The sequence below is a fragment of the Oncorhynchus clarkii genome, chromosome 25 (genome assembly GCF_045791955.1).
Source record: "Oncorhynchus clarkii lewisi isolate Uvic-CL-2024 chromosome 25, UVic_Ocla_1.0, whole genome shotgun sequence".
Taxonomy (NCBI): domain Eukaryota; kingdom Metazoa; phylum Chordata; class Actinopteri; order Salmoniformes; family Salmonidae; genus Oncorhynchus; species Oncorhynchus clarkii.
The window spans coordinates 10348967-10363970 of NC_092171.1; the positions used below are offsets into that span (position 1 = coordinate 10348967).

Below are 15004 nucleotides of genomic sequence, written 5' to 3' on the forward strand. Positions count from 1 at the left end.
CACAGTCTGCTTAAACTAATAACACACAAACAATTCTACGTTTTCATGTCTTTATACTTTACAAAAAGTTTGAGAATCACGAAGCTAGTGAACAGAGCTCTGATTTGCTGTGAGAGGCTCGGGTGCAGCGTAAAAGTCAACTTGTAGGGAGAGGATTGCCATAAATATGCAGCTCCAAAAATTGTTTGGTGATCAGTAATATTAACTGTTTACTTTGCAAGCTCAACAGCAATGGGTCATCAATCAACAATTACTAGGATAGGCCTACTGTGCCTTTGGTATCCCAGAATTGCTTCAAATTGATAATTTTTATGAAGCATTTAGAATTATGTTTTTAAAATTTATTATTACATAATCAACATGTGTTTTAGACCAAATAATGAATACGGCTGTCTGGTAGCCTCAATAAATAGACAAAGATTTGGTGACCTTGGGACTATAAGGTTCTATCTGCACAAGGCATAGTTCTGAGATTTTGAGCATGAAAGTTGTCACATCCCAGATCTCAGAACTGTTTTGTTGTGAATTCTTCGTCCATAACCCGTTAAGGTCCTCACTTACCTAAAGTATCAACATCCTGAGACATTTCTAAATCCATTTTTGTAGGGGGTTGCAATCCCAGATATAACCTTGACATCTCAGAGCCATACGGTTCCGTCTAGCACTTCTGAATAAGGCTATGTTCAGTTTTTAAGAATACTAGCTATTTTACCAGGATAGTCAGAGCACATCATCAAATACATTAATACATGTATTATGGTCATTAGACAAAATATTGTCATCGTTGAACAACGATGTGACAACATCATTTATCATTCATTTTCTGACAGTGTTGTTTTTTTTGCTCGCGTGCCATTATTGCTGGTTGGACTAGTTAGACCATACTAAGAGGGAGATGTCAAAGACGTGTTCGGATTGGTCCATCTGTATTTATTCAGTCTTGTGATTGGATTGCAGATATAACCTTATAGTTCAAATGGGTTTATGCAGATAGAACTTTCTAGTTGTTCATTCTTTTTTTTAACAAAACTTAAAAAAACACTTCATATGTCTGTGAAGAACCATCTAAAGATCTATTATATGTGACTAAGTCATTTTTTACAAAAATGTCAGATGGAACCTTAATAGTCCTACGGTCTCGATTTGTAGATTTAAAAATATATATTTTTTACTTGACTTGAAAAAACTTGACTCAACTTGACTCGCTCTTAGAAATGCACGACTTGGACTTGACTCGAGACTCGACCCGTTCTACTTGTGACTCGAATAATAGTGACTTGGTGATTCGAATAATAATGACCTCTCTCTAGCCTCTAGTCACCCACTCTATGACTGCGCACACACCTCTAGCCTCAAGTCTGATCTCCTGCTGTCAGATGATGGTGATGTCATGTTGCCGCAAGGCCCCTTAAGAATTGAATGAACTAACTGGATCATTCATTCATTTTTATTAGATCTTTTTTTCCCAGGATAGTCCACTCAGTAACATTTGGCAATGTTTTCCAGGGAGTCCTTGGTTCCATAGAATCAATAAAAAACAACAGTAAAGATGTTCTTACGTATTTATTATGTCGCTTTTTCTTAGGTCATTGTTACATGTTTTTATTATGTGGAACTTAAGTTGTTGTTACATTACAGAACGTGTGTGAACGGCTCTCCTTGCACCAGCCTGCAGCGGCTCCACCACGGAGACCGCATCCTGTGGGGCAACAACCACTTCTTCAGGTCTGTCTGTCTGTGTCCCGACAGTTCTGGCTACTGTGAATCACAATGTCTCGCTCAACTACTGGTCCTCGTTTTGGAAAGAGTAGTACTGAAACCATTCCCTTTCTCTTTCCTCCCATCCCTCTCTTCCCCTCCTCTATCCCCCACAGGATCAACTTGCCTAAGCGGCGGTCGCGGGGTGGCGGCGAGGAAGAGGAGGGTGAGGGGGGCCCAATGAAGAACAGTGGCAGTAGTGAACAGCTGGAGGGGGACGGAGACACCAACAGTGAGGGGTCCTCCGAGGTCTCTTTCTCCTACGAGTTCGCCCAGACAGAGGTCATGATGAAGGCCCTGGGCAACAATGGTGAGTACACACACACACACACACACAGGTCCTTGTAAAACAACAATGAGAATGGAGGGAAAGGAGTAATATAAACGCCCTCAGAAACAAATGTGTTGATAATCATCGATTGACGACGCAACTACTGTCCGTCGCATCGCAATCACGATTGTTTGCTCATCCAAAAACCCCTTTCCTGATTGACTCTCGCCCCTGTCCGTCACCTTCAGACCCCATGCAGGCGGTGCTCCAGTCCCTAGAGAGGCAGCACGAGGAGGAGAAGCGCTCGGCGCTGGAGAGACAGAGGCTGATGTATGAACAGGAGCTGCAACAGCTGAGGAGACGGCTCCACCCGGACAGACAGTCTGTAGGACAGGCTGGCACGGCCCCCAGCCAATCACAGGGCCAGGCCGACAGGCCGGGACAGCCCCACTACCGCAGTCTGGAGAGACTCAGCATGGGAGGCATGTCCAACTCACCTAGTGCACAGAGCAGGCTGAGGCAGTGGAGTGAGGAGAGGTGAGTGGTGGGGGAGGGAGGGTGGAAATGTCTGTAAATGAGTGTTATTGTCAGTGATATTGACCGTTGTGGTGGTGATGTTACACTCCATTCTGTAGAGGCAGTGTTGACGTGTGTGTGTGATTTGAAAATGATGATGCTCTCCCCATCAGAGAGGCAGTGTTGACCCGGAGCCTACGTAAGCTGAGGGAGCAGATAGTGAGAGCTAACCTGCTGGTGCAGGAGGCTGGCTTCATAGCAGAGGAGCTGGACAAACGCACAGAGTACAGAGTCACCTTGCAGATACCTGCTGCTAACCTCAATGCCAACCGCAAGGTACACACACATGAGCATTAACACACACACCTGGTCCTATGTGCATCTTCTCTCTCTCTCACACTCATTCTCACACTCACATAAACACACATCTAACCCCCCACCCCCTCGCCGTTTCTCCGTCTTCACAGCGTGATGCAGTGCTGAGTGAGCCTGCGGTGCAGGTGAGGCGTAAGGGGAAAGGGAAACAGATCTGGGCTCTGGAGAAGATGGAGAACAGAATGGTGGACATGAGAGAACTCTACCAGGAGTGGAAGGACTACGACGACGACAACCCTGTGAGTTCAAACGACTTGTGTGTGTGTGTGTGTGTGTGTGGTCATGAGTGTGTGGTCATGAGTTTGTTCGTGTTCTTAGGAAACTATGCAGTGTTTTTCTTTTTTCTGTATTATTTCTTACATTGTTACCCCAGGAAATCTTAAGTCTTATTACATACAGCCGGGAGGAACTATTGGATATAAGAGCAACGTCAAGTTACCAACATTATGACCAGGAATACAACTTTACCGAAGAGGATACTCTGTTTGGCCCACTACCCAGGACAATAGATCGGATCCCAGCAGGCGACCCAAAACAACGACGCCACAGAAGGGACAGATGGCACGGTCTTCTGGTCAGGCTCTGTAGACGGGCACATCGCCCACCGCTCCCGAGTATACTACTCGCCGATGTCCAGTCTCTTGACAACAAGGTAGACAAAATCCGAGCAAGGGTTTCCTTCCAGAGAGACATCAGAGATTGTAATATTCTCTGTTTCATGGAAACGTGGCTCACACGGGATACGTTAGAGTCGGTACAGCCACCTGGTTTCTTCACGCATCATGCATCGCGCATCTTTCTGGTAAGAAGAAGGGCGGGGGTGTATGCCTTATGATTAACCAGTCGCGGTGTGATCATAACAACATACAGGACCATACATGACCACAATTCAATTTTTTTGCTCCCAGCCTATAGACAGAAACTAAAACAGGAAACACCCATGCTCAGGTCTGCTTCAAGATTGCTTCGATCACGTGGACTGGGATATGTTCCGGATAGTGTCAAACAACAACATTGATGTTTACGCTGATTCGGTGAGCAAGTTTATTAGCAAGTGCATCGGTGGTGATGTAACTACGGCGACTATTAAAATCTTCCCCAACCAGAAACCGTGGATTGATGGCAGCATTTGCGCAAAACTGACAGCGCGAACCACTGCTTTTAATTAGGGAAAGGCGACCGGAAACATGACGAATACAAACAGTGTAGCTATTCCCTCCGCAAGGCAATCAAACAAGCGCTAGTATAGAGACAAAGTAGAGTCGCAATTCAAAGGCTCAGACACGAGACGCATGTGGCAGGGTCTACAGTCAATCACGGACTACAAAAAGAAAACCAGCCCCGTCACGGACCCCGATGTGTTCTTGCTCCCAAACAAACTAAACAACTTCTTTGCTCGCTTTGAGGACAATACAGTGCCACTGACATGGCCCACTACCAAAACCAGCGGGCTCTCCATCACTGCAGCCGACGTGAGCAAAACATTTAAATGTCTTAACCCTCGTAAGGCTGCCGGTCCAGACAGCATCCCCAGCCACGTCCTCAGAGCGTGCACAGACCAGCTGGCTGGTGTGTTTTTGGACATATTCAATCAATCCCTTTCCCAGTCTGCTGTTCCCACATGCTTCAAGAGGGCCACCATTATCCCTGTTCCCAAGAAAGCTAAGGTAACTTAGCTAAACGACTATCGCCTGTAGCACTCACTTCCGTCATCATGAAGTGCTTCTATCTCAAGGCCATCAGACTGTTAAACAGCCATCACTAACATTGAGTGGCTGCTGCCAACATACTGACTCAAATCTCTAGCTACTTTAATAATAATTTTTTAAAATAAATGTATCACTAGTCACTTTAATCAATGCCACTTTATATAATGTTTACATACCCTACATTACTCATCTCATATGTATATACTGTACTCTATACCATCTACTGCATTTTGCCTATGCCGTTCGGCCATCGCTCATACATACATTTATATGTACATATTCTTATTCATTCCTTTACACTTGTGTGTAAAAGGTAATTGTTGTGAAATTGTTAGATTACTTGTTAGATATTACTGCATGGTCGGAACTAGAAGCACAAGAATTTCGCTACACTCGCATTAACATCTGCTAACCATGTGTATGGGACCAATAAGATTTGATTTGTGTGTGTGTACGTGGTAAACCTTCAAGCCAGGCCAGTGTCAGTGTTGATGGAGTGTGTGATGGGGAGAGAACTTGGACTACAACGAAGACAAACCCTGAGAGACAAATCATTGTTTTCGACAGCGTGATATCCAAATGGAGTGCATTTAGTAGTAATTGTTACTAGGCCATTCAGATATACACAAATGCTATGTAAAGTGGAAGGGCTCTATTTGGGAATGGACACATCGCTCATTTCTCTCCCCTCTCTCTCGCTTTGTCATCTGCAGGTGATGCGTTCCTACTTTAAGCGTGCCGACCCGTTCTTTGACGAGCAGGAGAATCACAGTCTGATAGGCGTGGCCAACGTCTTCCTGTCCTGTCTGTTCTATGACGTCAAGATGCAGTACGCAGTACCCATCATCAACCAGAAGGGGGAGGTAAAGAGAGGCTTCAAGCACTACATAACACCAGGGTCGTGTTCATTAGGCACAGTGTAACGAGATGTTTTTGCAACGGAATTCGAAAATGAGCATTTCTCATTGGACAAGTCAAGGTAGTTCCTCCTTGTTCCAGTCCGTTTATTCCGTTAGTCGCCGAATGAATACGACCCTGTTTCTCAACCAGTGATGTCCAACTCTTGTGTTCCAGCCCAGCAGGAACACACCTGATAAAACAGATAGTTGTCTAGCTTGATGGCTGCCCTGACTCGATTGTTTGAAGGAACAAGGCGTCTTGGTGTTGTGCTAAAACGAAAGCCTCATTTTGTGGAACAGTGACGATGCAGCACAGAAAACTCCCCTTGTTATGAAATGATTGGTTTTCTTGTAGGTGGTTGGGAGATTACACGTTGAGGTGGTGAGAGTGGTGGGGGGGGTTGAGGACAGCATGGCTGGGGGAGAGGACAACGAGGCCAGCCCTGATGGAGAGGTGCAAGAGAGGAAACTGGTCTGCATGGTGAGTCTATTTCGGATAGGGAGACACTCGTACACACACACAGAAAAGTCCCTTTTTTAGATTGGTCTTCTGTCTCTCAAAAAAAGAGAAGGCAATATCAGACCTACCAACATGCATGCATTTTCCGTACCAGCTACGCAATTCCCTGTCCATGTAAGCAGGTACAAGATCCGAGTTAAAAGTATGCAGAAATGAATAGGGCCTGATTTTTTATTTTCTCGAGCTGCAACACACAGACATGTAAGGGGTTTTGTCAACAGACATGGAGATTAATACATCATTATTCGACGTAGCTGCCCCCTGTTTGTTGTGATGCTGAGTTTGCCGACTGTCAGCTGTACGTAAACACATGGCCAAAATCCCTTTTCGACTCCGTGTGTTGTGGGAAGGTGAACACTGATTGTTTCAAGCTAACGTTAGCGAACATAAGATGGACATTCAGTGGGCTCTAAAGTGCCAGCAGTTCACTCGCATTTGCTAGTGAAAGAAATGAAATGCAAATACAAATACGAAAAATGACCGGTCGCATTTCTGCGAGTGTGATATACGTTTAATTCTGCATCCCAGTAGTTGTATTTTCCACGTAACATTACGAGGATCACACAACCTGATAGACTGTAACTGTAATTATGATCCACGTAACATTACGAGGATCACACAACCTGATAGACTGTAACTGTAATTATGATCCACGTAACATTACGAGGATTGATCCACGTAACATTACGAGGATCACACAACCTGATAGACTGTAACTGTAATTATGATCCACGTAACATTACGAGGATCACGCAACCTGATAGACTGTAACTGTAATTATGATCCACGTAACATTACGAGGATAACATTAACTGTAATTATGATCCACGTAACATCACACAACCTGATAGACTGTAACTGTAATTATGATGTACGAGGATTGATAGACTGTAACCACGTAACATTACGAGGATCACACAACCTGATAGACTGTAACTGTAATTATGATCGTAACACGTCACATTACGAGGTAACATCACACAACCTGATAGACTGTAACTGTAATTATGATCCACGTAACATTACGAGGATAACATGTAACTGTAATTATGATCCACGTAACATTACGAGGATCACAACCTGATAGATTATGATCGTAACACGTCACAACCTGATAGACTGTAACTGTAATTATGATCCACGTAACATTACGAGGATCACACAACCTGATAGACTGTAACTGTAATTATGATCCACGTAACATTACGAGGATGCCTGATAGACTGTAACTGTAATTATGATCCACGTAACATTACGAGGATCAGGATAGACTGTAACTGTAATTATGATCCACGTAACATTACGAGGATCACGCAACCTGATAGACTGTAACTGTAATTATGATCCACGTAACATTACGAGGATGACCTGATAGACTGTAACTGTAATTATGATCCACGTAACATTACGAGGATCACGCAACCTGATAGACTGTAACTGTAATTATGATCCACGTAACATTACGAGGATCACACAACCTGATAGACTGTAACTGTAATTATGATCCACGTAACATTACGAGGATCACACAACCTGATAGACTGTAACTGTAATTATGATCCACGTAACATTACGAGGATCACACAACCTGATAGACTGTAACTGTAATTATGATCCACGTAACATTACGAGGATCACGCAACCTGATAGACTGTAACTGTAATTATGATCCACGTAACATTACGAGGATCACGCAACCTGAAGACTGTAACATATGATCCACGTAACATTACGAGGATCACGCAACCTGATAGACTGTAAATGATCCACGTAACATTACGAGGATCACGCAACCTGATAGACTGTAACTGTAATTATGATCCACGTCACATTACGAGGATCACGCAACCTGATAGACTGTAACTGTAATTATGATCCACGTCACATTACGAGGATCACGCAACCTGATAGACTGTAACTGTAATTATGATCCACGTAACATTACGAGGATCACGCAACCTGATAGACTGTAACTGTAATTATGATCCACGTAACATTACGAGGATCACGCAACCTGATAGACTGTAACTGTAATTATGATCCACGTAACATTACGAGGATCCACTGTAACTGTAATTATGATGTTGATAGACTGTAACTGTAATTATGATCCACGTAACATTAGGATCACACAACCTGATAGACTGTAACTGTAATTATGATCCACGTAACATTACGAGGATCACACAACCTGATAGACTGTAACTGTAATTATGATCCACGTAACATTACGAGGATCACACAACCTGATAGACTGTAACTGTAATTATGATCCACGTAACATTACGAGGATCACACAACCTGATAGACTGTAACTGTAATTATGATCCACGTAACATTACGAGGATCACACAACCTGATAGACTGTAACCGAGGATCACACAACCTGATAGACTGTAACTGTAATTATGATCCACGTAACATTACGAGGATCACACAACCTGATAGACTGTAACTGTAATTATGATCCACGTAACATTACGAGGATCACACAACCTGATAGACTGTAACTGTAATTATGATCCACGTAACATTACGAGGATCACACAACCTGATAGACTGTAACTGTAATTATGATCCACGTAACATTACGAGGATCACACAACCTGATAGACTGTAACTGTAATTATGATCCACGTAACATTACGAGGATCACACAACCTGATAGACTGTAACTGTAATTATGATCCACGTAACATTACGAGGATCACGCAACCTGATTATGATCCACGTCACAAAAAGCTCCCTCAGTACAGACATGCTAAGTGCCCTCGTTACCAAGTAGGTTTCAACGATTGCCAGAGGAACTACCCTGATGCTCTGCTAGCTTCCAGGCAAATCTGTCTAGGAAATGAAATGAACATTTGAAGGTCTCCCAAAGATTTGTTCTCACCCACTGTTTCCTATCATAGCCTTTCCCTTTTTATTATGGGTAACATGTTTATTTGATACTGATGCTATGCTTCAAACATTTTTCTTATCATAGAGTTTTTTTTTTAAAATGATGGTGGATAAGACGTTTGTACATTTTGTACCTAAATAAATAACTTTTGAGTTTTTTTATTTTATTAAACAAATAATGAAGGCCCTTTGTGTGTTCTCTCTCATTAGATCTTGTTAGGGACTATTATCATATGTGTACCGGTAAATGGAATGCTGTCAAGAAAAAAGTACTCCAACCTTTTATAGACTAGATTTGGTACAATTCTATATTTGCGATCAGACTCACAAACAGCCTGCGCACGAGTTGAATCTTCAATTTGCCGCGCGCATCTGGTACTCTAAAAGGCTGGACAGGGTTGGCAGGTCTGCAATATCATTTGCTTGTTCTCTCTTGAATCCTATTTAATCACCCCCAACCCCAACCGTGCCTCTCCTCCAGATCAAGATCCTGCAGGCGACAGGTCTCCCCCAGTACCTGTCCAATTATGTGTTCTGCCAGTACTCATTCTGGGACCAGGCAGAACCCGTCATCGTGGCCCCAGAGGTGGACCCCTCCGCCTCGTCCCCCAGCAGCAAGGAACCGCACTGCATGGTGGTTTTCGACAGCTGCAAGGTATGACATTAAATGAAAAGTACTTGTATTGCCAAAGTAACAATGTTGAACAGTCCAACAGGACATAAAAGACATTTACATTTTAATCATGTTGCAGATCGCTTATGTAGCTCAGGATGAAACAGGTAGCCTGGTTAATCTAGTGAACGCAGCATTCAGTCTGGTTTAACCCCAACCCTTCCTATCTCCTTACAGCATGTGTATTGTTCCGCTATAGTGTGTTAATGTAATGCTAACGCATCTATGTTCTTTCAGTGATGTTCTATGCTATTATTTCTGCCCTTTCAAATGCTGTTTTTCTTTCTCTCTATATCTCTCTCTATATATATATCTCTCATTTATATATATATATATATATATATATATATATATTAGGAGCTAGGTGTGGCAGTAACAGAAGAGTTTATAGAGTATCTGACAGAGGGGGCATTGGCCATCGAGGTGTACGGACACAGACAAGCAGACTCCGGCAGGAACCCTGCCCTCTGGGACCTCAGCATTATACAGGCCAAGACACGCACACTACGGGACAGGTACACACACACTACGGGACAGATACACACACACCCAAGGTATGGTGCACTGTATGGGTCAGCTATACACACACACAGGACAGGCACATAGTACAGACACACTACACACACACATGGTGGCTGCAAGACAGGTACGTAGGCTACTGGACAAGTACACACACACACACACACACACACACACACACACATACATACAGAGTGATGCAGCACAAAGTGGTACCAACACATATACCAGAGGTTCCATTTCTACAAAAAAGCAACCTTGTAAATGACATATTATGTCCTGTGTCTGTCTCCACCTGCAGGTGGAGTGAGGTAACCCGTCGTCTGGAGATGTGGATCCAGGTGTTGGAGATCAACGAGAACGGAGACTTCATGCCTGTAGAGGTCATACCTGCCAGAGACGTACGCACCGGAGGCATTTTCCAACTACGACAGGTAGGTGTTACCTGTGTGTGTGTGATTTTTCTTCTTCATTTTCTCCTGCCAATGTAATGGTGTCATTTAGTTTATATCTATTCAGAACCCTATCTAAAACAATGTTTTTTTTCCTGTCAACGCAATTTTAAGTAAATATCTTTATTTTATTTTTTATCAAATCAAATCAAATCAAATTTTATTTGTCACATACACATGGTTAGCAGATGTTAATGCGAGTGTAGCGAAATGCTTGTGCTTCTAGTTCCGACAATGCAGTAATAACCAACAAGTAATCTAACTAACAATTCCAAAACTACTGTCTTGTACACAGTGTGAGGGGATAAAGAATATGTACATAAGGATATATGAATGAGTGATGGTACAGAGCAGCATAGGCAGATACAGTAGATTGTATCGAGTACAGTATATACATATGAGATGAGTATGTAAACAAAGTGGCATAGTTAAAGTGGCTAGTGATACATGTATTACATAAGGATACAGTCGATGATATAGAGTACAGTATATACGTATGCCTATGAGATGAATAATGTAGGGTAAGTAACATTATATAAGGTAGCATTGTTTAAAGTGGCTAGTGATATATTTACATCATTTCCCATCAATTCCCATTATTAAAGTGGCTGGAGTTGAGTCAGTGTCAGTGTGTTGGCAGCAGCCACTCAATGTTAGTGGTGGCTGTTTAACAGTCTGATAGCCTTGAGATAGAAGCTGTTTTTCAGTCTCTCGGTCCCAGCTTTGATGCACCTGTACTGACCTCGCCTTCTGGATGATAGCGGGGTGAACAGGCAGTGGCTCGGGTGGTTGATGTCCTTGATGATCTTTATGGCCTTCCTGTGACATCGGGTGGTGTAGGTGTCCTGGAGGGCAGGTAGTTTGCCCCCGGTGATGCGTTGTGCAGACCTCACTACCCTCTGGAGAGCCTTACGGTTGAGGGCGGAGCAGTTGCCGTACCAGGCGGTGATACAGCACGCCAGGATGCTCTCGATTGTGCATCTGTAGAAGTTTGTGAGTGCTTTTGGTGACAAGCCGAATTTCTTCAGCCTCCTGAGGTTGAAGAGGCGCTGCTGCGCCTTCTTCACAATGCTGTCTGTGTGAGTGGACCAATTCAGTTTGTCTGTGATGTGTATGCCGAGGAACTTAAAACTTGCTACCCTCTCCACTACTGTTCCATCGATGTGGATAGGGGGGTGTTCCCTCTGCTGTTTCCTGAAGTCCACAATCATCTCCTTAGTTTTGTTGACGTTGAGTGTGAGGTTATTTTCCTGACACCACACTCCGAGGGCCCTCACCTCCTCCCTGTAGGCCGTCTCGTCGTTGTTGGTAATCAAGCCTACCACTGTTGTGTCGTCCGCAAACTTGATGATTGAGTTGGAGGCGTGCGTGGCCACGCAGTCGTGGGTGAACAGGGAGTACAGGAGAGGGCTCAGAACGCACCCTTGTGGGGCCCCAGTGTTGAGGATCAGCGGGGAGGAGATGTTGTTGCCTAACCTTACCACCTGGGGGCGGCCCGTCAGGAAGTCCAGTACCCAGTTGCACAGGGCGGGGTCGAGACCCAGGGTCTCGAGCTTGATGACGAGCTTGGAGGGTACTATGGTGTTGAATGCCGAGCTGTAGTCAATGAACAGCATTCTCACATAGGTATTCCTCTTGTCCAGATGGGTTAGGGCAGTGTGCAGTGTGGTTGAGATTGCATCGTCTGTGGACCTATTTGGGCGGTAAGCAAATTGGAGTGGGTCTAGGGTGTCAGGTAGGGTGGAGGTGATATGGTCCTTGACTAGTCTCTCAAAGCACTTCATGATGACGGAAGTGAGTGCTACGGGGCGGTAGTCGTTTAGCTCAGTTACCTTAGCTTTCTTGGGAACAGGAACAATGGTGGCCCTCTTGAAGCATGTGGGAACAGCAGACTGGTATAGGGATTGATTGAATATGTCCGTAAACACACCGGCCAGCTGGTCTGCGCATGCTCTGAGGGCGCGGCTGGGGATGCCGTCTGGGCCTGCAGCCTTGCGAGGGTTAACACGTTTAAATGTCTTACTCACCTCGGCTGCAGTGAAGGAGAGACCGCAAGTTTTCGTTGCAGGCCGTGTCAGTGGCACTGTATTGTCCTCAAAGCGGGCAAAAAAGTTATTTAGTCTGCCTGGGAGCAGGACATCCTGGTCCGTGACTGGGCTGGATTTCTTCCTGTAGTCCGTGATTGACTGTAGACCCTGCCACATGCCTCTTGTGTCTGAGCCGTTGAATTGAGATTCTACTTTGTCTCTGTACTGACGCTTAGCTTGTTTGATAGCCTTGCGGAGGGAATAGCTGCACTGTTTGTATTCGGTCATGTTACCAGACACCTTGCCCTGATTAAAAGCAGTGGTTCGCGCTTTCAGTTTCACACGAATGCTGCCATCAATCCACGGTTTCTGGTTAGGGAATGTTTTAATCGTTGCTATGGGAACGACATCTTCAACGCACGTTCTAATGAACTCGCACACCGAATCAGCGTATTCGTCAATGTTGTTGTCTGACGCAATACGAAACATGTCCCAGTCCACGTGATGGAAGCAGTCTTGGAGTGTGGAGTCAGCTTGGTCGGACCAGCGTTGGACAGACCTCAGCGTGGGAGCCTCTTGTTTTAGTTTCTGTCTGTAGGCAGGGATCAACAAAATGGAGTCGTGGTCAGCTTTTCCGAAAGGGGGGCGGGGCAGGGCCTTATATGCGTCGTGGAAGTTAGAGTAACAATGATCCAAGGTCTTTCCACCCCTGGTTGCGCAATCGATATGCTGATAAAATTTGGGGAGTCTTGTTTTCAGATTAGCCTTGTTAAAATCCCCAGCTACAATGAATGCAGCCTCCGGATAAATGGTTTCCAGTTTGCAAAGAGTCAAATAAAGTTCATTCAGAGCCAACGATGTGTCTGCTTGGGGGGGGATATATACGGCTGTGATTATAATCGAAGAGAATTCTCTTGGTAGATAATGCGGTCTACATTTGATTGTGAGGAATTCTAAATCAGGTGAACAGAAGGATTTGAGTTCCTGTATGTTTCTTTCATCACACCATGTCACGTTAGTCATAAGGCATACGCCCCCGCCCCTCTTTTTACCAGAAATATGTTTTTTCCTGTCTGCGCGATGCGTGGAGAAACCTGTTGGCTGCACCGCTTCGGATAGCGTCTCTCCAGTAAGCCACGTTTCCGTGAAGCAAAGAATGTTACAGTCTCTGATGTCCCTCTGGAATGCTACCCTTGCTCGGATTTCATCAACCTTGTTGTCAAGAGACTGGACATTGGCAAGAAGAATGCTAGGGAATGGTGCACGATGTGCCCGTCTCCGGAGTCTGACCAGAAGACCGCCTCGTTTCCCTCTTTTTCGGAGTCGTTTTTTTGGGTCGCTGCATGGGATCCACGCCGTTGTCCTGTTTGTAAGGCAGAGCACAGGATCCGCGTCGCGAAAAGCGTATTCTTGGTCGTACTGATGGTGAGTTGACGCTGATCTTATATTCAGTAGTTCTTCTCGACTGTATGTGATGAAACCTAAGATGACCTGGGGTACTAATGTAAGAAATAACACGTAAAAAAACAAAAAACTGCATAGTTTCCTAGGAACGCGAAGCGAGGCGGCCATCTCTGTCGGCGCCGGAAGTCTCAAGTTTTAATCAGCAATTCCAAGTTGTTCTTACCTCAGAAAATAGCATTTTATACAGGGCCTTCAGAAAGTATTCATACCCCTTGACATCTTCCAAATTTTGTTGTGTTATTGACTGAATTTTAAATTGATTAAATTGAAAAAATGTTGTCACTAGCCTACCCCATAATGTCAAAGTGGAATTAAGTTGTACAATATTTAATTTTTTACAATGTCTTGAGTCAGTAAGTATTCAAGCCCTTTGTTATAGCAAGCTTAAAAAAGTTCAGGAGTAAAGATTTTCTTATCAAGTCAAATAATCAATTGCAAAAAGCACTATTGCACTCTTAGTGTTCAACATGATTTTTGAATGACTACCTCATCTCTGTACCCCACACATACAATTATCTGTAAGGTCCCTCGGTTGAGCAGTGAATTTCAAACAGATTCAAAGACCAGCGAGGTTTTCCCAATGCTTCGCAAAGAAGAGCACCTATTGGCAGATGGGTAAAGATTTTAAAAAGCAGACCTGAAATATCCCTTTGAAAATGGTGAAGTTATTAATTACACTTTGGGATGGTGTATCTATACACCCAGTCACTACAAAGATACAGGCGTCCATCCTAACTCAGTTGCTAGTTACATTGTAGTTACTCCACAATATTAACCTAACTGACAGTGTGAAAAGAAGGAAGTCTGTACAGAATTAAAAATATTCCAAAACATGCATCCTGTTTGCAACAAGGCACTAAAGTAACACTGCAAAAAATGTTGCAAAGCAATTCACTTTTTGTCCTGAATAGAAAGTGTTA

At 44.0% G+C, this 15004-nt stretch overlaps 1 protein-coding gene across 1 annotated transcript in view; it reads left to right on the top strand.

Annotated features, from left to right (window-relative positions):
- LOC139383361 (kinesin-like protein KIF13B) overlaps positions 1 to 15004 on the top strand; it is an 86839-nt gene that overhangs the window by 54053 nt on the left and 17782 nt on the right. The window contains exons 16-25 of the mRNA XM_071127872.1: positions 1639 to 1725; positions 1875 to 2068; positions 2278 to 2566; positions 2719 to 2881; positions 3013 to 3159; positions 5343 to 5492; positions 5884 to 6009; positions 9431 to 9604; positions 9980 to 10137; positions 10443 to 10575. Coding sequence (XP_070983973.1) covers positions 1639 to 1725; positions 1875 to 2068; positions 2278 to 2566; positions 2719 to 2881; positions 3013 to 3159; positions 5343 to 5492; positions 5884 to 6009; positions 9431 to 9604; positions 9980 to 10137; positions 10443 to 10575 — 1621 coding nt within the window. The remainder of the gene's footprint in view (positions 1 to 1638; positions 1726 to 1874; positions 2069 to 2277; positions 2567 to 2718; positions 2882 to 3012; positions 3160 to 5342; positions 5493 to 5883; positions 6010 to 9430; positions 9605 to 9979; positions 10138 to 10442; positions 10576 to 15004) is intronic.